The sequence below is a fragment of the Corvus hawaiiensis genome, chromosome 1, assembly GCF_020740725.1.
Source record: "Corvus hawaiiensis isolate bCorHaw1 chromosome 1, bCorHaw1.pri.cur, whole genome shotgun sequence".
NCBI classification, from domain to species: Eukaryota; Metazoa; Chordata; class Aves; order Passeriformes; family Corvidae; genus Corvus; species Corvus hawaiiensis.
The window spans coordinates 54,877,167-54,900,019 of NC_063213.1; the positions used below are offsets into that span (position 1 = coordinate 54,877,167).

The 22,853-nt window shown below is 40.3% G+C and overlaps 1 protein-coding gene across 1 annotated transcript in view; it reads right to left on the reverse strand.

Annotated features, from left to right (window-relative positions):
• Positions 1-2,766: 2,766 nt before the first annotated feature.
• SDHAF3 (succinate dehydrogenase complex assembly factor 3) overlaps positions 2,767-22,853 on the reverse strand; it is a 32,555-nt gene continuing 12,468 nt past the window's right edge. Inside the window, exon 2 of the mRNA XM_048305072.1 lies at positions 2,767-3,142. Coding sequence (XP_048161029.1) covers positions 2,939-3,142 — 204 coding nt within the window. The 3' untranslated portion in view covers positions 2,767-2,938. The remainder of the gene's footprint in view (positions 3,143-22,853) is intronic.

Consider the following 22,853-nt stretch of genomic DNA (forward strand, 5'->3'; position numbering starts at 1 on the left):
TAAACTCCAGAGTTGGATTACATTTTTACAGACTGTAAACTAAAAAGAAAAATGGGAATGTGTGAATGGCAGTATCAGAGACAATTTTCAAGCTTCCTGTATGCTGTCTTGGTTTAATACTGGCCAAACTCCAGGCACCCATGAGAGCCGTTTGCTCACCCTCTCTCGCTTTCAGCAGAGGAGTGGGGAAAAAATTAACAAAGGGCTCATGAGCTGAGATGAGGATTGGGAGAAACACTCTAAGGGCAAAACAGGTTTAAATTTAAAGGTATAAAATAAATTTATTATTAACAGAGTCAGTGGAGGATAATGAGAAGTAAAGTAAGCCTTTAAAACACCTTTTTTCCCCCCAGCCCCTCCCTCCTTCCCACTGACAACGCAGGTAGACAGGGCGTGGGGGTTTGGTCAGTTCGTCATCTGAGATCTTTTTCAGTTCGCTCAAGGAGAGGAGTTTTTCTTCTGCTATGCTGTGGGGTCCCTCCCACAGGCAAAGAGTCTTCCCAGAACTGTTGTGGCATGGGTCAATTGTCCATGGGGTGCAGTCTTTTACAGATAGGCTGCTCTAGTTTGGAAGCAGGGGCCCTCTGTCTCTTTGGGTCTCCCACTGGATTATAGCTTTCTGTGGCATCCACTCACTCCGGCATGAGCACTTTTCTCACGGGCTGAGAGTGGATCTCTGCATCCCCCATGGACTCCACAGATAACAGGGGGACAGTTTTTTTCACCACAGCTTGCAGAGGAATCTCGGCTCCGATGCTTAGAGCACCTCCTCCGCTTCCTTCTCCACTGACCTTGGTGCTGCCACGTTGCTCTCTCTTATACGTCCTCACTTCCTCCTCTTCTCTATCTAGAAAAAAGCTGCTGCCCATAGGTACACTACTGCCAACAATTCCACTAATTCAAAGATTTTTGCAGCATCTCGCAGGGCGCAGAGGTTGATCTCGTCTAGGTTCCGTGTCAGGGAATGGCTTGCCATGTTTCCGCTGTCAGCCACACGGCCCCCGCCACCACCGCGTGGGCACTGGGGGCCGCCGCGGCGCTGGCACTATTCAATGCCTCTCTTCACGCGGGGAACCGGGAGGGAGAAGCCGCCGCTGCCGCCCCTGCCCTTCTGCTGCAGCACAGCTGGCGAGGGGTGGCCAGGCAGGCAAGGCTCATCACAGGCCATGGCTGGGATGCCCCAGCAGCCACGTCTCACCACCCCTGGAAAAAACTGCGCGCGTGCTGTTTTCATTTTCTTCTTAAATATGTCGTCACAGAGGCATCACCAACCTCTCTCACTGGGCCAGCAGCACGTCCACCTTCAGAGCCATCAGAGATTGGCTCTGCTGGACACGGTGGAAGCTTCTAGCAGCTTCTCACAGAAGCCACCTCTGTGGCCCTCTCCCACTACCAAAAACCAGCCCGTGTCAAATCAACACAATGCACGTGACATTTGCTTCCCACTCTGATGCTGGGGCATCCTCGGTATGGAGCAGGCCAGGAGGGAACTGCTGTTCTCTCCAACCATGCCCCTGAAGCACCAAGAATCAGGACCTGTGAACAGCTCTGCAGTCTGGATGTCATCTCTGCCCTTCGATCCTGTTTGCATTGCGTGCTTGAAGCTACAGGATGTTCCTACTGCACACACAACAAAGCCTGTGGGTGCCAGAGGAAAACGCAGCAAAGCAACCTCATGTTCCTCACACAGCAATCCTGCAAGTGAACTTTTAATAGAAATGCGCAACCTGCAGTCTACAAGCCCTTCGAAGAATTGGGAAGAGAGGTAAAGGAGAAAGAAAGAGGCTGCTCCCCAAATTGCTCCCCACTCTGTTAGATCCAGGAGCGCAGCTTTGGCAAACAGCATGTTGTTACAAATTGAGACAGATGGAAATGTGCTTCCTTGTCAAAGCTGTTATTCCCCAAGAGCAAAGAAATTTTGTCGTCTTGAACATGCTGTGGGAAACAGACAGGGAAAGGTCCAGAAATAGAACAAAACTAATAATATAAAACTAGGTTTGGAAGATGAAATGAAAGCTGTCTTTTGCACAGAAAGGTAAACCCCCTTTTTTTTAGTCCCAACAGTGTATGTTACAATAGGCACACATTGTCTTACTGCAGACTTAGCCTATTAGAAATAAATTACGAATGTTTGTCATACAGTATTATCAACAGGATAATTTCTGTGATTGAGTCATTTAAAAATTCTGGTCTATATAAAATATTGGATAATATGGGATACCAAGTTTTTTAAGAACCTTTGAATTCAAACTACAGCACAACCCATTTGTGAAAGGTTTTTAAAAATTTTAGATACTAACAATAATCTGAATCTAGCTTGGAAAAAAAAAGCAGAATTTTCTGCATAAGACAGTGATTCAAGGTTCATTTAATAATGAGCTACATCTTTTATTTTAAAGTCAATTTCACAATAAAGCTCAAGAAGAAAACCAACTTCCAATTTCACCAACAGTATATTTTTCTAATACTGCTCATTTCTTTCCATGAAAACAAACCCACTCTAGTAGCATTCCTTTGTCTACTGAATCCTCAGCCCAGAAAATAAATGCTAATTGCATCTTTTCCATTAAGGAAGATGATGACAAACAAATAGAAAGATGTTTTGCTCTTTAGGTGCCAAGATTACAAAACAAGAAACCCCAAAACTAACAACTTTCTATTTTAAAAATGTCAATTTACTTCTCCCAAATTCTTTCAGCCTTCAGCACCCATTAGGAGGAAAAAAAAAGAAGAGAAAACAAAAATAATGCAGTTAACATAAAAGTGTTGTGATTATTCCATTTTTTCATTTATTCTTGCACAGAAAGCCAAACACATCCATTTCAGACAAGTTATAGCATAGCTGCATCCATTATCTCAGAGAAACCACATTCAAGTACAACTGGAAAAAGCAGTTTCGAAATGCTTCTATATGCATTAAAATAATTTTTTTAATCCTTTAGGTTTTGTATTCCGAGTCTTTAGAAATGGTGATTTTTTTATTAGGTTTGGTAGCCTCGTCCATCAGTTCCTTCAGCTGCCCAATCTGTTCATCACGGAAGTCATTAAGTTTTTCTTCTGTGAGCTGAATTCCATATACAGCCTTTTCTCTCACATTTTGTTTGTCCTCATTAATTTGTTGCTGGATCAGTGCTGCATAGTTCTATTGAGAAAGAAATATAAAGGTCACAAAACTGACAAATGCAAGATTCAGGTCAACTTTTTTTAATAGCATTTTACTGTAATAACATACTCCTACACAATCTCCCACAACAGTCTATTAATCATTAACAAATGACTAAAACAAATTACAGTTTTTATAAGAAAGAAACATTATTAAAGCAATTCTACAGTCAATTTTATGTAGCTAGTTTAAAATGCATATATGTACGGATTAATGTCCTATCCTATACTACTACTGAAAACAAAACAAAATTTAATTATAGATCTAATATATTTATTAAAATAATCTCTCCTATCTATCAGGATATCAATAGGATACACTTTGTAAACTGATACATCCAAAAAAGTATTATTCTTGAACAAATGTATTAGAAAAAGCATTCTACAATTAGACACTGTCATAGGTTAGCAAGCATAGTCCCGGAAGGGATGTCCTTGCTAAGGGGTGCTTACAGCTTCCTCTGGGACCTGATAGAACCTATCAGCTGGCCAGTTTGAATATGGACAATTCTCTAAGCCACTTAAAGTTGTGACCCCTCTGTGATCCACACTTAAGAACAGTAAACCCCAAGGCAGACTCTCTCTCTCGTTTCCGGTGCTGGCACAGGTGGCTGCAGGCCCCGTGTGGGGGCCAGTGGGCCCGGCCAGGCCCTGCTTGGGCCAGGCCGGGCCGGGCCACAGCCATCCTGGAGCTGATGGGCCCTGTTCCACACGCGGAACCCCCTCACAGCCCTGCTATGGGCAGCCGGAGCGGCTTGGCTCCCCCCCTCTCCACTGCAATAAGCAAAATTCCAGCTGCAAGGCCTAGGTGAGATTAACCCTTTTAGTGCTGTGAAGAGCTGAAAACCTGAAAGAAGAGAAAGAGGAGATGCTTAAAGCTGAAATTCTGTTGTGAAGCTATGATATATCAAAGTACCCGTTGTAATTTCATGAAGATATGGGGGGTGGAGTATTCAATTCATGCCTGTTAGCAAAAGCACCTGCGCTGAGATTGGCAGATGTTGATGCAGCTGTAATTTCATGAGAAGTTTGGACAGGGAGAGATGGAAGCGATGAGGACTTTTGCTCCAAACGGGAAAGGAGAAAACCTCAGTCCCTAGAGATGCTCCCAGAGATAGTCCTAGAGATGAAGATGAAGAAGACCCTTTGCTCCCAGGGAAGGAGAAGGGCCTCTGTTCTTAGAGATGAAGTGCTCCCAGAGATGGGTGAAAAGAACTTTTGTTTCTGAACGGCTCAACCTTAAAATTGTACCCCAAAAACCTTGTGGGAAAAGCTGCAAGTTGGGGGAAGGGACTCACACGCAGGCAGAGAGACTCCTCTTCCTAAATGGACTGAACAAAGTTATTTGAAAGTGGGCGGCTGTCTCGTTGTGATAATGTGTTCATAGCATGAGCAAGAGAGACTCCTCTTCCTAAATGGACTGAACAAGGTTATTATGGAAGTGGTAAACAGACTGAACATCTTAAGGGTTGTCTTTTTACATTGTCAGTAGGAGAAAGGAGGAAGGTGGGGGGAGGAGGAAAGTTCTGAAAGTGTGGTATGATTTTTTTTTCTTCTTTTAGGTCTGTTAATAAACTTCTTTATATTCTTTCAAGTTTGGTGCCTGCTTTGCGTTTCTCCTAATTCTTATCTCACAGAAGATAAACAGTAATGAGTATCTTAGACCAAACCACTACACTAAATTAGTGTTTCTGCCCAGTTAGAAACCCAACCCGCTACAGACACATGCCCTGAAGCCTTTCTGCCTAACCACTCTCTGCTTTTCTCAGAGCTGGTAAGGTCATTTGCATCCATCCTGGACTGTTCCAAGGGCAGTAGAAATTCAGTAACTGTGAGACTTCTGTCATTCTTCCAATTTTTTGGAAGAAATTAGTTAACAAAACTAAAAATTAGAGGAGAGTAAGAAGGGGCTTAAAGGACATATACCTACTTCATATACTCATTCCCAAAGGAAAAGAAGAAAAGGATAACCCCCTTCCCACACCGTTTTGAACATATTTAAGTCTGTTCAGACTTACTTACAATCCTGTTATAACAGAAATCATTTGGCCCACATTTACTTAGATAACAGCATTTATGTCGGTGGACACGGGATACAGTCAGTGTGTATTACAGCAATACCAGGCTGAGCACCACAAGAAAAGCAAAACTTTCTCAAGGGCAGAAATGCAAGTGGCCAATGGGTCACACTGGTAATGAGGGCACAGATGGAAAATGGCTTTCTCACCACTTTGGAGCAATCTTTGACCATTATGACTTCTCTAAATTACAACACTCAAGGTTCTGCAAGGAGGGCAGCTCTGCAAAATTAATTCTGCTGGCAGTGCTACCCTTGACACTGCTGTGCCCAAGGTCCCCGCACACTCCCCAGCTCCCTTTGCCCAGCACCAGCCCCACTGCAGCAGCTCTCAAAAAGCTGTAATGAGTGAATTCAAAAGCCTCGTGGTCGGTGTACTTAGCAAAGTCAGTCAACCTACTCAGATGTTTAAAAGTTAAGTACATGTTTAAACACCAGGTTGGAAGGGAGCCTAAACTTATATTTTTCTTAAGAGGTACTTAAAAACAAACTCCACAATTAAGAAATTAATTTCAAAAGCTAATTTTTAATTGGAAAAAATACAGGCTTCTCTTCAATATGGTATCCTTTAAAGTACCTTTAAGTTTGAAGCACAACTCTGAATACAACGTAAGAAACTGAACTTAAAAAACCTATTTTCTGAATATTAAAAATGATGACTGTTCTCTGGTAACCTTTTTTTAAGAAAGGATTAAATATCAGGGGTATTCAAAAGCACAGCATTACGGCAATGAGATATAAGCATTAATTCCCAATTTTCAGCTAAAAAACCCCTTTTTTTAGTTGCATAGTGAACTCTTAATCTGATTACCAGCAGAGTAACTAAAGCCACTACTTCAGCTGTATGTCTAATAATTCCAGAGAAGTGGGCTAGAAGAAAGAAAGATGAGCCCGTGATAAAATTTCAAAATGACACCATTTGCTAACATAAATACATTACATTGTTAATGGACCATGTGAAGCCTCACTGAAGTCAGCAGGATCTTTCCAGCCCTGTTGCCTTAATTCATGGCTATTTAAAGAAAACAGATAGCTAAAACAAACTGGGGCAAACAAACCAGACTCTGAACCAAACTGATTCTTCAAGGTTCTTCCCAACATCACCTCTCCTGCTTTTACATTAAATAGGCATTCAGGAAGAGTGACACCACAGTTAATTCCCGTGGTAAACCTATACCTCAGTGGTATTACCTCATGGTAGAGTTGGCGTAGGGTTTAAAAAGAACTAAATAGTTTTTTTCCCAATGATTGAACAATCAAATGGTAATGACGATAAAAAATTATAATGGGTTAATTCTTCAACTTTCCGATTTACAGAATTTCTTACCAAGGCAGATGGACAAATGTGATCTCTGAAGCTATTAGCAAACCAGTAACACACTGACAGTGACACATCAATTATTCCACCTAATTCTATTTTATTCTATCTTCACACTTCTGCACAGAACAATCCAGTCAGCACTGGCTCTGGACCAGGGAAAAAAAAACAAAACAAAAAAAACCCAAACCAAACCAAAACACCAGCAAACAAACAAACAAACAAAAAAACCCCAAACACCTAACAAACCCACATAAAAAAAAACCCCCAAAACCAAACCAACAAACCCCAGACCACTCTCATTATACCAAACAACAACATTCACAGCATGTAATTCAGAAACAACACTGAAAGCAAGCAATGCAAAACTCTTCACATCTTATCAAGAGATCTGACTGAACATACAAACCCCAAAACCCCCTCCATGCAATGTCCTAACAGTGTAGGTTCCACAGCAGGAGAAAAGTCCTCCCCACTGCTAATAACAACCACCTGGGAGCAGCCTGCAGCTATTGCAGCAGGCATGAGCTCTGGTACCAAGTACTCCTGCACCCTCACAGAGCCAGGCTCAACATACACAAGGATGGCAGAGGGACACAGGAGCTCTCCTCTCTGGCAGTTTTTTAGGTTGGTTGGTTGCTTCTTTGGAAGTAGCTCTTAACTGCAATGATCTTCTGCCTGCACCAGCTGTACACTTCCTGAACTTTTACATGAAAAAAGCAAGCAAAACCCAAACCACCAGCTGAATGGTAAAAGTTTTTCCCCCTTGTATGTGACTGCCATCAGAAACAGAGGATCAGAATCAAGTTCGAGCCTCAACAACCTCTCCTGACCATTTACCATCAAAAGATGGCTGCTTTATTCTGTATTAAATGCCAGCCTGCTGTCCATCCGTATCACAGACGCCCTCCTCATCTTAAAGGAGGCCCAAGGTAACAGTCCCAAGGCGCAGACTGGTCATGTCACTGCACTGCCATCAGTGTGTGCAACCGCAGAGACACCCCAAACTCTCCGTATCACCAGTGCAGAGACAGATCCCTCACCTGAAAGGTTTGATGGACTCCTCACAGGTGATGGTTCTGCCTCAGATCACTGCCATCTACAGCATGCATGCTGAACTCAAGCATCAGGCTCTCTTAAAATCCTACAGTATGATTAAATGCTTGAACCTTTAAATGATTTATACAAAAAATAGGTGAGTGTTTGCTATAATCAATAACCTTAGGGTTTTTTTGTTTAAATTCACTAAGTGAAGCAAATACAAAGTTCTCCTCTGCTCTCACAGAATGCAAAAATTCATTAAAAGGGCAAGGGGATGGGTAACATTTGAGGTTTAAAATATCACACATAATTGCCAGAGATCTGCCGGAATGAACCACGCTTCTCATAGAGATATGATGGAACTCCCTTTATTCTATTGTCAGTCCCATAGTTATACCCTAATTCCCCTAGCACACATAAGCAAGCTCCATACTATTGGGTTACAGCTACTGTTCACGCGGCCTTTAATAGCAAGCGATTGGTTACAAATGAATATGCACGCGACTAACTAACATAAGTCTTTCTCTTTCTATGGTTAGCATCCCCCTCCCCAACATCCTGTTGCTTGCCACATCAGCATTGCTCCTCTCTGTCTTCCCTAGTCAAGGACAGTTCACTAATATAGCTTGGATTGTGCACATATACATGTCCCTGTTCACTCAGCCATTTCTCTACACACATTACAGAAAGAGCATCAGCCTTCTTGTTTTCCAAGTTGAGAAAGGATTAAATAGAAAAATAAAAGCAAAAATCACACAACCAAAAGCCCCACTCCCTGACTGCCAGATATATAGACTCCTACCAGGTCTAGTCCACACTGACACACATTATATGCTAACACAAAGTGCTGATAGACATTTATGATTTAACCATAAAATTAAATGGGTTAAGAGCCCATTTTCTCATTTTCACTGGAAAGAACAGCAATCATAATTTTTATTTTCTCTGGCATCCTCCTAAACATGTACAATGCTACATTTTAGAAAATTGCTCCAAAAATCTCAGAAAGATATGTCTGTTCACAGTACTACCTGCACAATTCACTTTCTAGTCAGATTTTCTCTCTAAAAAAGGTCTAAAATTTTTATCTCCTTTATGCAGTTGAAGTATAAAGCTGAAGTATTGATCCATTCCAAAAAGACTATCTCCACTTGCAGCCAAACTAATGACAGCACTGATAAAAAACATTACTGTGGCAAGATCAGAAAACGCTACTCTTGAGATGTATTAAACAAACAGGGCACAGTCAGGCACTAGAAAAATGCTATCAGATTACTTTAAATTTATTTTTCTCAGGGTGACATAAAAAAAAAATTAGCATGGCCTGACAGGCCACCCTCATTGCTCCCTGGAAGTTAATTTCAAATTGCAGCATTTTAAGAGTTTGTGCTGCTACTCAGAGCAAAATCAAACACATGCTGCTAAGGGTGGCAGCATGAAGAAACAGCTGTGAATGAACAGCACAGCAAGGAGCAACCTGTTCTTATTACTGTGCAGAGATATGTTGAATTTATTATTTCATACTCATTCAGACAGAATTCTGCAAATTATTTACTATATTTTTTACTGCAAAACTGTTTTGATATTAGACCAATAATCAGAAAAAGATACGTTATTACAGGAGTGATTTTTAAATGGGCGCTACACCCCATGAAATTTCAGAGTATCTCCATACATTTTACCTGAAGCTGCAAGTATAGTTAGAAATGCAGTAATAAACCCAGGAAAATTATACCACATTTAAGCTCAGCTTAATACGCCACTACAGCAAATATTTTCATGCACTCACGTACACATTAACCCATAACAATCTATATTTCACCAGATAAGACCACTTAAAATAGCCCTAAACATTTTAAAAATTGCATAAAATACAATTACTGCCAAATTAATTAACCTATGTGAATAAACAGCTATGTAAAGTCACACATCCTGAGCAATGTATTATGGATTTCAAAATTTAAATTTCAAATTACCTTTAGTTTTGTAAAGGTCACACCATTAACACCTAAAAAAAGAAAAATCAATATACTACAAAGGGTTCTGAGTAAGCCTTCCCCCTGCTTTTGAAAATACCCATCCAATGGTATTTGAATGATACCAGGTAATGACATATGAGAGCATTAGAAGAGTTTCTTATGTGAATAATTAAAATAGTAATTGCTGGGGAAAAGGCAACATAATGAAGAATCAAGACTTTCACTGAGGTAGCCAGCACAGCAGAGCACCTCCAAGGAATAAAGATGTCCAGCTCCTACTGCAAGTCTTGATAGAAAGTGAAAAAACAACTTTCTCCTGAGGCATTTGAATCACCTCAGCATCCATCACATGCATAACAACACACCAAGCATATACAAGAAAGAAACAGAGACAAGCTTATTTATGACAGAAACCAGTGTTTTTCTTCATGTTTTCTTGTTCTAGCTTCTCCTTCATTAACAGCATCAGAGCACACAGTCTTTCAGCATCATCTTTAATATCTACTAAGGGAGGCAGAGTTGTGCAAAGTAACACAAAGTTTTCTGGCTTCAAAACCCAGCACTAACATGTTGAAGAAAGCCATACAGGAGCCTTCAGAGAGCAGTTTGGGCTAAGGTGGCCAGTGCTGCTAAGTCAGAAACCTGGGATGGTGCTGCAGCCCACAAAGGCTCTAACAACAGAGGTAAGTGACAAAATGATGTCCATGTCCTCTGCTTACCACTGCTTATCCTGAGGTATTGCTTAAATAATATTCCAGTCCTCCTTGGATTCACACACAAACCTTTGTCGTTCAAACTGAACACACTGCAAACACAAGCTCTTTGGCTTGAGTGAAGCACCAAGGTAGCTAACGGCCAGGATACCTGTGGCTATGCTTCAGGCTACAGACATAATTAGCTCTCCTGCTGAATGATTCATCTGTATCTCATGAAAGCAATTTGGTTATAAATGCTGCTGTTCACAGACCTGTTTACCACCTTCTGACAGCTCTTAGATGTAAAGAATAAGATGCCTTAAACAAGCTACAGAATCTGTCACATTTCAAATTTCAGCCACCCTTGATATTGTCCATTTATAATAAAAGTTTCAATTAAGCAGAAGTTAGGATACAACATATTAAATAAGTATGTTTTATTCATATACATTTTACTCACAAACACTTAAAAACTAGACTGAGTAGCTTAAGTCCTAAGAACACTACGAAGAAACTTAAAATGCCTATAAACAAGAATCAGAAAAGGTATCAAATAGAGTACTTTATTTTTATTAATGCTGAAACATTACTCATTCTTATTTAAAAAAAAAAAAAAGCACTCTTTTCAGAAATTAAAGGAAAGCACATTTTCATATAAAATTTTGAGAACTTCAGATTACATGTAAGAACAAAATAAAAAAAATTTAAAGCATTTTTTTCAAATCCAGCAAGTGAAAAATGTGTTCCCCCCAGGAGGAGTTCCCTGTTCCTCCCCTGTGCACCACTGCCTTTTGAGCAGGGCAGTTGAAGAATCCCCAAAGAGAAAAACTTCCAAAATGGGGCTACATCAGAGTTGGTAACTCACAGTCACTGTCCCTGCCCCTCTGCTGAAGCAGCCACTACAGTCACACTCCAGAAAATGAAGGAAACACAGGAACAGCAGAGCAGCACACAGGTTTTATTAAGCAAATGCAAGACACAAAAGGTACAAAATTGACACGGTTTGCCAGATGGCAAACTGGTTTCTTGAGTAGCCTTTGAGATGATGAGTATGGAGAATCCATCTCACTACCAGATACATCTCCAACTCCCCAAAAAATTATACAGATGAAACAAAATCCTCCCTTTTCTAACAAACACACCCAATTGTAATTTATGAGAAGCTCTAAAACAAGTTGTGTGAAGAGCAGCTTGGATAAGCTATTTTGTATTTCAGTCCATTATTAGATGGAAAGATTTGCACAGGTCATTTCAAGCCAAGTCATGCACTTGCAATGGGACTGCCTACACCTAAATATCACGTGCCTAAGTGAAGCTAGAGATGTAGCTTGTCTCTCTGCTGGGCATTGGAGAGAGAAACTTCTGTCTTACACATGATGTGATGACTGGATACACTGCTCTCCAGAGATGCGGGTCTCATTACTGAGAAAGCTACTACATGTGTCTGCATCTCTGGCTGTAAATGACTGTATTTAACCAACTTCCTTGCTTATGGTAAAAGGAAATGTTCATTAGGTATTTTGTTTTGTGCTTTTTAATTACAAAAGGCAACAAAAATACCATTTCTCCTTGATTGATTCTACAATCTTTCCCCTGGAATTTGTTTTATCTTTTTCTAATGCTGCTGATACCAGACTTGGCAACATCCTGAAGTGAAACACATGAGAGAAAAAAACTGCACTTCCTCTTTATCCTTATAACTAACTTTGAATTATGCATAATTTCATTTCTGGGGATGAAAGACCATGTCACCATTTCTAATTACAATGCACAGAGGTAAAACAGATTTCTCCAGGACTACATCTCTGTATCATAAAGAATAGGAACAAGAAAACATTGAAGTTTACTGTTAATCTGAAAGGAAAAGCCATGAGAACTTCAACAATATTAGGTTTTCCTAGGATATTCAAGAAGGATGTTAGAGTCTCTGACTATCAACCAGTTTCAGGGAACTGATCACAGTAACACAATGATGCACATACTGTAACTACATAGAATTGTTACCATAAGGGGTTTGGGTTTTTTTTTTTTTCAGTTGCTTGCTTGTTTGCAGGTTGGGAGCAAAGAATGAAAAATTGTTCCACTAAAATGGAGTCAGGGAATATAATTATGTAATACTTAGTAATCAGCAGGGAGAATTATTATTTGATCAGGAAGGTATAAAATGGACTGCTTTTTCTGAATACAGTTAACTAATATTGTTAAACTGGAAGAAATGACATTTATTTAGAAGAATGTGAAAAAAGCTCAAGGACTAACTCAGCTTTTTTTTGTAGCTTAAATAACATGTTATTTCGATGTCCTTTAAGATTTATGAGATCATAATTTGAGGTGAAAGTGGGAAGTTTATGGCCTGGCCATCAAGGTAAACATATATAAATGCTATTACATCCAAAATGGAACACAACACTATTAGAATACATCTGAGTGACTACTGTCATTTGTGGAAAAACAAGCTGTGATTATTTATTTCTTTCTGGGTGCAGAATACTTACACCCCTACTGTACATTGGGGCCAATATACAGGTCACTAAAAGCTTTTCGCATCATCTGGTAACAACCATAGTCTTTAAGATTCTCTCCACTTAGGCAATAAGCTTCATCTCAGGCCTTATATAGAAAGCTTGATCTTATTCGAGGGAATACAGAAGTTAAAAAAACCTGGAACATACTTGAACATTTAAGCAAAAATAAAATGGCCAATTAAGTTCTGGAAAGAGAGATCAATCTGAAATGTGGGTGCAGCACAAGAAATGAAGCAGGAGGAAGAGATGGGAGGTAGAATGAAAGAAATGGTCACACAATTGGGTTCCAATGGCTAAACAAGATCTTTCCATGATTCTCTATCCTTGGACAGGTTGTATCATTCAAAGTGTGATTTCCACTGAAAAAACCAGTTCTTTTATGAGAGACTTTAAAAAATATTCTCCTCTGAAGTACATATCAGTATTTGAAAGCCTTTTAAATTGGTAATGGAGACAAAAATATTTGGAAGAGAACTATATTAAAAACTCCACTAAAAAACTTACTAAACGTAACAATTTAAGAACAAAACATGGTCCATTCAGTCTGGACCTTCATCTGTAAAAATTAGGAAATTACACTGTTGCTAGTACCAAACTATCAGACTGCTGTGAATGGACAAATAATCTACAGACCAGGAAAATTAAATTTCAAGAACATTATTTCATATTTTCATACAAATCCTAATAAAACCCCAGCAATTTGAAAGATAGTTATTTCTTGACTCAGTTTCTATTTTACTTTGGCATTTTATGTTGTGCATGGCAGCTCTTTGGCTAACAAAAAAGCTTTTCTCTGCACTTTTGTCTACAGCTGATGTTTCGTCTGGCAAATATTATGCTATAATCTCACAGAACATCCAAGGATTTATCACATGCTGTTAATTTCAAACAAGGCAAGGGAAAAGACTGGAAACCATAGTATCAGTTTGTTTTTAGGAATTTCACTTCTAACGCATCAGTTACACTGTAATATTTCTATTTAAACATTAAGCTAGGAAATCTTGGCCAAGTGTTTCACTGCAGGTAATTCCCAGACAAATATCAACACTAAGTACAGGCATTTTACCTAAAAAAACCACTAAAGACTGTTTTAGCAACATAAGCACACAACTATAATTAAAGTTCACAATGCAAACATCACTTACAGACTCCTCTATCAATTCTTTAAATAGAGGATAGGCATCTTAAATCTGCAGTTATTTCTTTAAGAAGTATTACTTCTAGATTTTCAAGGAAGATGATGATTTCACATCTAGATATTCACAAAAGGAAAATAAAGCCTGTTTCCAAGACAACCACATTACTTGCCAGGCCGCTAGATACTAACATGCAGAAGATTATATATCCCAGATGATAACACTTCAAAGACTTCCATGCATGTTCTTCTAATGATGCATTTAAAGTGCACATATATATCCAAAGGAGATCTGGCATTCTTATTTTCCCATTGCACACATTTCTATATGCTCATTAGAAACAAAAACTAACACAGCAACGAAGAAAACCTCAAGTATAAACAAAAAATTAATCCACTAATAGGCATCTCACATTGATTTCTGTGATACCGCAAATAACCTTTCTGCCGAGGGTGCACTGAATTTTTTACTTCAGTGGAGCTGTAGAAGAAATACGTGCTTGAATGAATTAAGCAAACATTATGGACTATATTTAATAAACATACAAAAAGGTCATTAGTGTAGAAGTCAGATTCACCCCTTAGGACAAACAGACAGAAACTTCTCCAGTTCTAAATGAACACAGTCAACGTTACCAATTCCAATACAATAAATAGGATACTAATTTAGCAAAGCAAATTTGGCATCAGAAAACACTGAATCAGAGGCTGATTTTTTTGGCCAGTATTACCATGGTCCCTCCAGCAACAGGGGAGAGAGACAAGCCCTACGTCAGTGCTTGTGGAGGCATTTAAAACAGACAAACAAGGAGTCATGGAAGTTTATCTAACTGTGTCTTGGGGTGACCTTATGATGTGTATCCCATATCGCTGCCTATGCCCAGAAATTAATTTTTGTGTCTTTCTATGCCTCTAAACTGAGCCTGAGAGGGGGAAGGAAAAAACTGAGCAAAACTTTTTCAAAGCAGTTTGCAGCTTGTTCAAGGTCACACAGAGACAGCAGGTTTTTTTCCCCAGCTGGGGCAGGGAAGCGAGGAAGCACCCAGCTTGCTGCTTTCCAGTCAGCTTTTGGCCAGTTGTTTCAGTTTCTTGTTCTCCGGAGAGAGACTGAGAGTTGGACTTTGTTTTTCCTTCCCTGGAATTCCGGATTTTCTCCCTTTTCTACTGGACTGCTTTCAACCTCAGAGCACATCGGGAGGACTTTCCACCAGGCACAGAGGGCCTGGCCCTGGCCCAAGCCCCAGCTCCGAGGAGACCAAAGGGAGGACTCGAACACTTTCCCAGGTTTTTCCTCCACAGCAAAAGATTTTATTATTTAGCATTATTTTCCTTTTCCTGTGTGTATGGTAAATAAATAGTTTTATCTCCTTCACTTTCCTTCGAGGAAAATTTATTTTTTCCCGAATCTGGTGGGGGAGGGATGGTTGTGCCTTCTCTCAGAGGATATATTTCTAAATTTGGCCAAACCGGAACAAACTGCTTCTTCAAGAAGACAAAAACATTTTGAGGTGTGCTCTTTACAGAGCACTACCTAGGGGACTGACCATCAATAAAAGAAAGCCTACTCACAGGCAGACTCATGATTTTAAAAATTTTAAAAATACTGCCACTGGGAAACACAGGTGAATTCTTATAAGGATGTTACTTATCTAAGTATGACATTTAGTCTGGAACTTATGAAGGTCCTACTCTATAAAAATAAATCAGTGTATTTGGCCACAGTAATTTGGCTGCAATTCAGTTCTTCTTACTTTTAAATAGCAGCAATGAGACATCTCTTTGAAAAGAAATGCAAATTGATATAACTGACATTTTCCTTAAGACAACTAACAATATGCTGGTCTATATTGGTAAACTCACTCTGTGGAAAAAAAGCTTGTTACTGCAATTAACATTTACTTCACAGTACTTAATAAAAGGCAAAAAAGGTTAACTTATTATTCTCTGTGCTAGACCTAGTGCAAATTTTTTAAGTTCTTGCTGCTGCAGCAAAATATGTTAAATGATGTTCAAGTTTTAGACCACACATACGCTTTGTATACACATACACCTCCCTCTGTGTATTGGTTTGGCACAGCCTGGTTTTAGGTAGCAGGGTCGCCACAAAAACGGCTCCTGTGAGGAAGCTGCAGGAAGCTTCCCACCATGTTTGGCAGAGCCAGTGGCTGATGGTTCTAAAGATGGACATGCTGCTGGCCAATGAGAGAGGTTGGTAATGCCTCTGTGGTGACATATTTAAGAAGAAAATCAAAACAAAGTCACAAGATTTTGGATTCTAGTCAGAGAAGAGAAGGAGGTGAGAACATGTGAGGGACAACAACATGGTGACACCCAGGTCAGTGCAGAAGGAGGGGCAGGAGGTGCTCCAGGTGCTGGAGCCGAGATTCCTCTGCAGGCCGTGGTGCAGACCATGGTGAAGCAGGTTGTCCCCCTGCAGCCCATGGGTCCATGGGGACTGCAGAGATCCACCCACAGCCTGTGGGGGAGGTGCCCATGCTGGAGTGGGTGGATGCCTGGAGGAGGCTGTGATCCACTGGGAGATCTGGTGGAGAGAGGGCCCTGCTTCCAGGCTGGAGCAGCCTGTCCTTGGAGCACTGCACCCCGCAGAAGAGAGACCCATGGCGCAGCAGTTTGGGAGGGCTGTGTGCCCGTGGGAGGGGCTCACGCTGCAGCAGGGGCGGTGGGGCTGCTGCTCCTGAGAGGGGACCCACGCCGGGAAAGTTCAGGGAGAACTGTCTCCTGTGGGAGGGACCCCACGGCCTCACAGGAGAACACTCCTCTCCTGGAGCAGCAGCAGGAGATCTCAGTGATGGACTGGCCAAACCCCCACGCCCTGTCTCCCTGCGCTGTCGGTGGGAGGGAGGGAGGGGCTGAGGGGGGAAGGTGTTCTAAGGGCTTATTTTACTTCTCATTATCCTCCTCTGATTCTGTTAATAATAAATTCACTTTGCCTCTTTTGCCCTTGAAGTGTTTCTCTCGGTCCTTACCTCACTCATGAAGCCTTTGTTAATTTTTTTTCCCTTTTCCCTCCTCTGCCCAGCTGTGGCAGGGGAGGGTGAGCAAGCAGCTCTTGTGGGTGCCTGGCATTGGGCCAGGGTCAAACCATGACACTTTCAAATGAAATTAATAGCATACATTGTTTAAAAAGCCTTCCATATCCTCCAAGCAACAGAATAAATCACGGCATTTCCTTCATCTTTAGTTTTACTGCTCTAAAAATTACAACATAAAGTTCCTTACTCTGTTCTAGTTTCCTAAAACGTTGTGATATAACACATGTAGCCAGAAAGTCCTCTGGCATAACTGCAGACAAAGATGCTCAGAGAAACCAAAAGTTCCCATTCTAAACATAATTCTAAAACTGTGCTTATTCTTTAGGCAGTTTCTTAAGGTAAAAAACTCTAAAGCCTACAAATCTATGTATCTTACTTAGCAAGGGTTTTTTAACTTGCAGATTTTTATATAATTTCTGAACTACTTCAGAACTAGCCACAGAAGTTAACCAAAGAAAACAAATGTGTCATCAGTGTGGTCAAGAGCTGCTAAAAGGGAGCGTGAATCTTTATGCTACTGCATCAGAACCCTCAAATCCGAAAAACCAAAAAACTTCTGTAATCATCTGCAAGTCACTATCTGTTTATCCAACAGCTCTGACATTTAAGAGGATTTTTATAGTGTCTGTCACAATACAGCAAGTGAATGCTGCACTGTCACAGAAGACTGGAGGGATTAAGCAGATAATGAAAAAGGAAAATTCAGTCATCTGCTAAACAAGTTTCAAAATTCAAAAAAGTACTGTAGACACAGCTAATCGGAACGTACTTCTGAAAAAAACCCATCAAATATTCTGTACTGTTCTTGGGGAGATCAAATACATATCAAACTCAAGCCTCTGCATGTTCTCCTGTAATCTCTATACAACAAATACTTTAAAATTAACTCACCTGTATCTTGTTCTATTTTTTTTCTTTCTTTTTCCTGCTATTGCCAGAGGTTTTCCAGCTATTAAAAGGGGGCTTGCTTTCAATTAGCAAATGACAGGGCAAATAGGATAGGGGAAAAATAAAGGGATGGAAATTAAGTATGTCAAATAGCTTAGACCTGTATGTACTTCATTTTTAAGTGAACACTCAGTTAACAAAGCTCTAAGATTTCACAGCAAAAATCCAGACTGCCTACGTATTCCTAAAAATTTTCACCCACCTAGAACCTCTATTTTTTCCTCTGCACAAAAACAGGCTGTCCAGTCCCAAGCAAACAGATATGTGTTGAACTGGAACAGAAATTAATTTACCTCAATACTTTAAAGGGAAAGCATGCAAAAACACCAGAACCGGGAAAATATGAGGGCAACCTTTCAGAAATGGGGATGCACCACATTAAGCTTGGTCAGGCAAGCTCAGCTCTGTGCTCTGGCTGCCAGCCTCACAAGTGCTTCCACAGCCAAGTGCCATGGTCTTCACTTAGAGGTAAAGACAGCATTAACATTTGGAGCAGAAGCAGCCTGCCTGTGGCGAAGACAGCGCAAATGGGAAGTGTCACATGCTAGTTCTATGTCCAGAAGTCCCATGATAAACTGCCTCTGCTCTAAGTGGTACCATTTAAACATTTTGGTATGGTGCACCCCCATCTGTTCAGCTGCTCTCTCCACCCTAATACCATGATACTCCTATCATTAGCATCAGTGTCAAACCACTGCACTGTTTGTTTATACTGACTAAAGAACCAAGTTCTTTTTCTACTGTATATGATCAGGAAGAGTTTTCAAATCGACTATATAATAAGTTTAGAAAAATCTCTGCCTGCCGTCCACTGATGATATGCAATAAATAAGATTTCTACCAGTCAGAGAATACTAAAGCTATTCAAGAGGTTTCACTTGTGTTTCAAGACTTGTCAACACTGAGGAATTATCTCATCTTATATTTGCATGGCTTTAAAATTACTCTGGACTTATTTCAAGCAATGCAATGCTATTTGAGCAATAAAAACTTGAATTATTTTTGCGTTGTTTATATGTCTTAACGATTTTGCTTGCTAGCCAAATACAAATACGAAAAAGAAAATCTTGTGTACATCTGCCCACAAGCACAGCAGAACCTCATGGATCACACTGAATGGCAATTGTTGGGGTCTTTGTGAGCAGGGGTTTATTTCAGTCTTAAAGGGGGGGATATTAGCATGATTTGCTGTCCTGCAGAATGTTTCATGTACCTTTGAAAAAAAGTAACTTGTGAAGGCACCAGTTGAGAGGGGAGCCTAGACCAGTCCCACTACATCTGTTTAGTAATGTAGGGGAAAGCCCTCCCCCTCACCTGTATGAGATGCAGCAGGTGAGTACAGCACACATTTGCTGCAGGTCACAGCTCTGAGCACTGGCTATGCACAGGAAGGCATCAGACTGCAAGAGTTCCTCTGCCATTCCAGCACGTGCATCATTTCTATCATAGAAGACAAGGGTAGACCAGAATAAACACTTCTTCTAAAACCCACTTGGGGGCTGCTTGTGAAATGTGCTTGTGAAATGTCCCTACAGGCTAGACGTTGAAAGCTGCCCATGGACCTCCAACCCACAGGCACATGCACTACAGTAAATCCAGCCTGAAGTCCACCTGCTGCTATAGTGCAGGACTAGCCTTGACTATTGACTGCTGCCTAGAAAACTGGAACAAAATGTAACTTCTCTGTGTCAAAGCATAACATTTTAACACAAATTTTTAATTTCTCAAAAGATGAAAACACTGAAAATAAGACCATACAGCATTGGGGAAAAGTGATGGGATCATTTGTATTCGTCTATATTTAGGAGAAAAATAAAGCAGATCTCCTCATCTTCACTGAACTCTTTGCTATATCCATTACAGCAGTGAATTTAAAAATAACAGCTTTGCAAAACATCTTCCTTTACAGAACTCAGCTTGGTAATGCTATATTTCATCAGGTAGGTAGAGAATTTACCTGGGAAAGTTCTGCTCCAACTGCTGTCAAAATTATTATTTGCAATGTTTTTTGGAATCTATCTTCCCTCAACAATGCTCCTACAAGCTATCTAATCACAAATGAAAACAAAGAAGTCCCATTACCCAGGAAAAAGGAAATCTTTGGCAAGTAACTTGGTAAGTACTCAGTGACAGATGCATCACTGTACCAAAAGCTTTAATCAACAAATGGGACATGTTCAATAGTACAAGGGATCATCAGAACCTCATCTCACACAACAGAATTGAACATCTGAAGGTGAAGAAAAAAAGGACAAAGCCAAATAAAACAAAGTGCTCATTCACACTGCAACTAAATCCACTGCACACTGCTGCATGCTTTCTGCTAGACTACTAAATAAATTCAAGTGAAACTGTTAGATATCAATCTAATGCCATGAAAGACTGGAACTAAGTCTTTTGGATACCATGGCACTGATTGTCAAAAGAAGAAGATGCACAAACTCATACACTTCATTTATTCTTATACTTGTTACTGTGCACTAAAAGTGTGTGTTTGTGCAAATAAGTGCACAAACAATCCATCAAAAACAATACAATAAAAATTAATAATGCAGACAGCATTCACATCAGTATAATACAGGTTTCCAAGCTCTTGCTAATTACCATGAAAGTTGTTCCGTCACAGTTATATTCCACACTGTCTAGCACATTAATCCTCATTTCAACGACATACGCACTTTATATGGCTGACTTTGTCTCGGCATAAACATACTGCTGAAACATAAACACACTGCCAACATCACACCTACACAGTTACATTTATATATAAACTTAACTCATTATTAGGCAAAACCCAACACAGTACGACTTCCAGTTTTTGGGGACGTACTGCTCTTGGATTGAAACCAAGCGATTAAATGTGCCACAAAGGATACCAATGTGTGTCAGTGATCACTATTCATTAAAACCCCAAGATTAGTCCAAGTTATATTTTAATGACTAGCCTCAAGTTAAAAATATTTAAAATACAAATCTCAGGTTATTGGTAAGATCTGACATTATGTTTATTGGTAAAGAAACATTGGTAAGATCTGACATTATGTTTTGAGGACTACCAGATTTTAGATTTTTTTCAAATGTTTCAGTACTGAAGATACCATACTATATCAAACAGTTCTCTTCCTCCCCCAAGGCAATTGTTTCAAATAACTACATCAACTACAAAGTTCGCGAAGACAGACAAGTTCACATACTTAAGAGATCGGTAATAGAACAGTGGCATTATTCAATAATCAGCAGATTTATTCAAACTTTAAGTATACAAGCTTTTACTAACACACACAGAAGCTAACCTCCTTTCCCACTTGAAACACAATACACACTATGCAACAGCACTCAAAAAAAATCTGATCAAAATTTACAAGCAGTGCATCTTAGCAGTTCACCAAATTAGGTTCAACGACAGCAAAGGATAATTAGAAATGCTCTAATACCCTGCATTACCCAAAGGTTTATTTTCTGCCTGCTTGCCCTTGAGGTATTGTGTAAGATGATAGCTCTAGTTTTTCCAGGGAACTTGGGAGTTCCTCTGTAGCCACTGTCACCCAAACAAGTTAACAGGGCTTCTTCATGCAGCTCTTCCTTCACCCACACAACACCCTCCAAAAGGCACCATACAAAACAAACTTCCCAAACTCAGTCTCATCTCTGTAGCCCAAGAGAGTGTAAACTTGGCCCACGACATTTCAGAAGCAGATCAGTAAAATGGAATGATGAAAGTGTGTGCTTACTTGTCTTATCAACACAAAGCACAACTATGAACAGCAGCTGGCCTATGCTCTCCAGAGGCCTCTGAAATAGCAGTGAACGCTATTTGATTCAGAATTGATTCAGAATTGAAATTTTAAATAAATGTTAGTATTCAAATAATATTTTACAGATCTAGGATGCAGAATAACAAGACACGTCTGACAATCCCTCCTGGTTAGAAAGACAGCAAGGGTGGGTTTTTTCACTTTCTTTTCCTTCCAGGAATGTATTTTCCACCTGCCTACAGCTGAACATTCACAAATGCTACTGTGCAGACACACCACCCAGTTTTGACGTGCAATTTCATTATGGCCTAGAATCTACTCTTATTTCACCAGACCAGCAGCAGAACAGCTCTGGAGAGTTCAGAGCTTGTTTCTTAGACAGTTCAATCTCCACACAGATTTCAGATATGACAACTCCTGATTTGGAGAAAGGTAGATAAATCTAACAGTTGTTGATAATCTGCTAATGGGTGACAGAAAGAATTCAGAACAAAAGCAGCACTTGCACTTGACAGCAAAGGAGTCAGAGTTCTGTCTGCAGTAAAAACTTATAGCACTGCCAGGGAATGCTTTGAGAAGGTACTGGAACCTGGGAGCTTGGTGCCACAGTCCCTGGCACAGGTATTGATCAAGGATAAGCATCTTTCTGCAAAACAACTCCCAAGTTCTGCCAGTGAGCTGGCACAGATCAGGGACTGCTCCCAGCAGGCAGTTTGGATGTGGCCACCCCGCTTTGGAGCACAAGAGCTTAACAGCATGGAAATGGACTGTTCCACTGCCAGCTGCAAAGCAGCCCAGGTACATCGATTCAGCAGTACACACCCACCTTTAGCTCAACACTGCTGTGGCTGAACAGTCCCCAGCCCGCCCTGCAAGAGGTGTATTCCCAAGCCAAGAGCTTATTTCATACACTGCTTGCTTTTGTCTTAGTATCTCCTCTGTAGTGCGTAGTTTTTGTATTGGGATAATTTTTTCCAAAACCCCATCACTGTGAAGTCTCTGAAGACTCTGCATAGCAGAGTACAACATCTGGAATGTTGTCAAGCAGAATTAATAAAAAGGTTTTCTTGCATGCAAACAGGAAATGTTTTAAGTTCCCCAACTGCAAAATTCCAACTTCTTTCTCTTAACCAAATACTCTGATACATGAATGGCTTTACCTTCA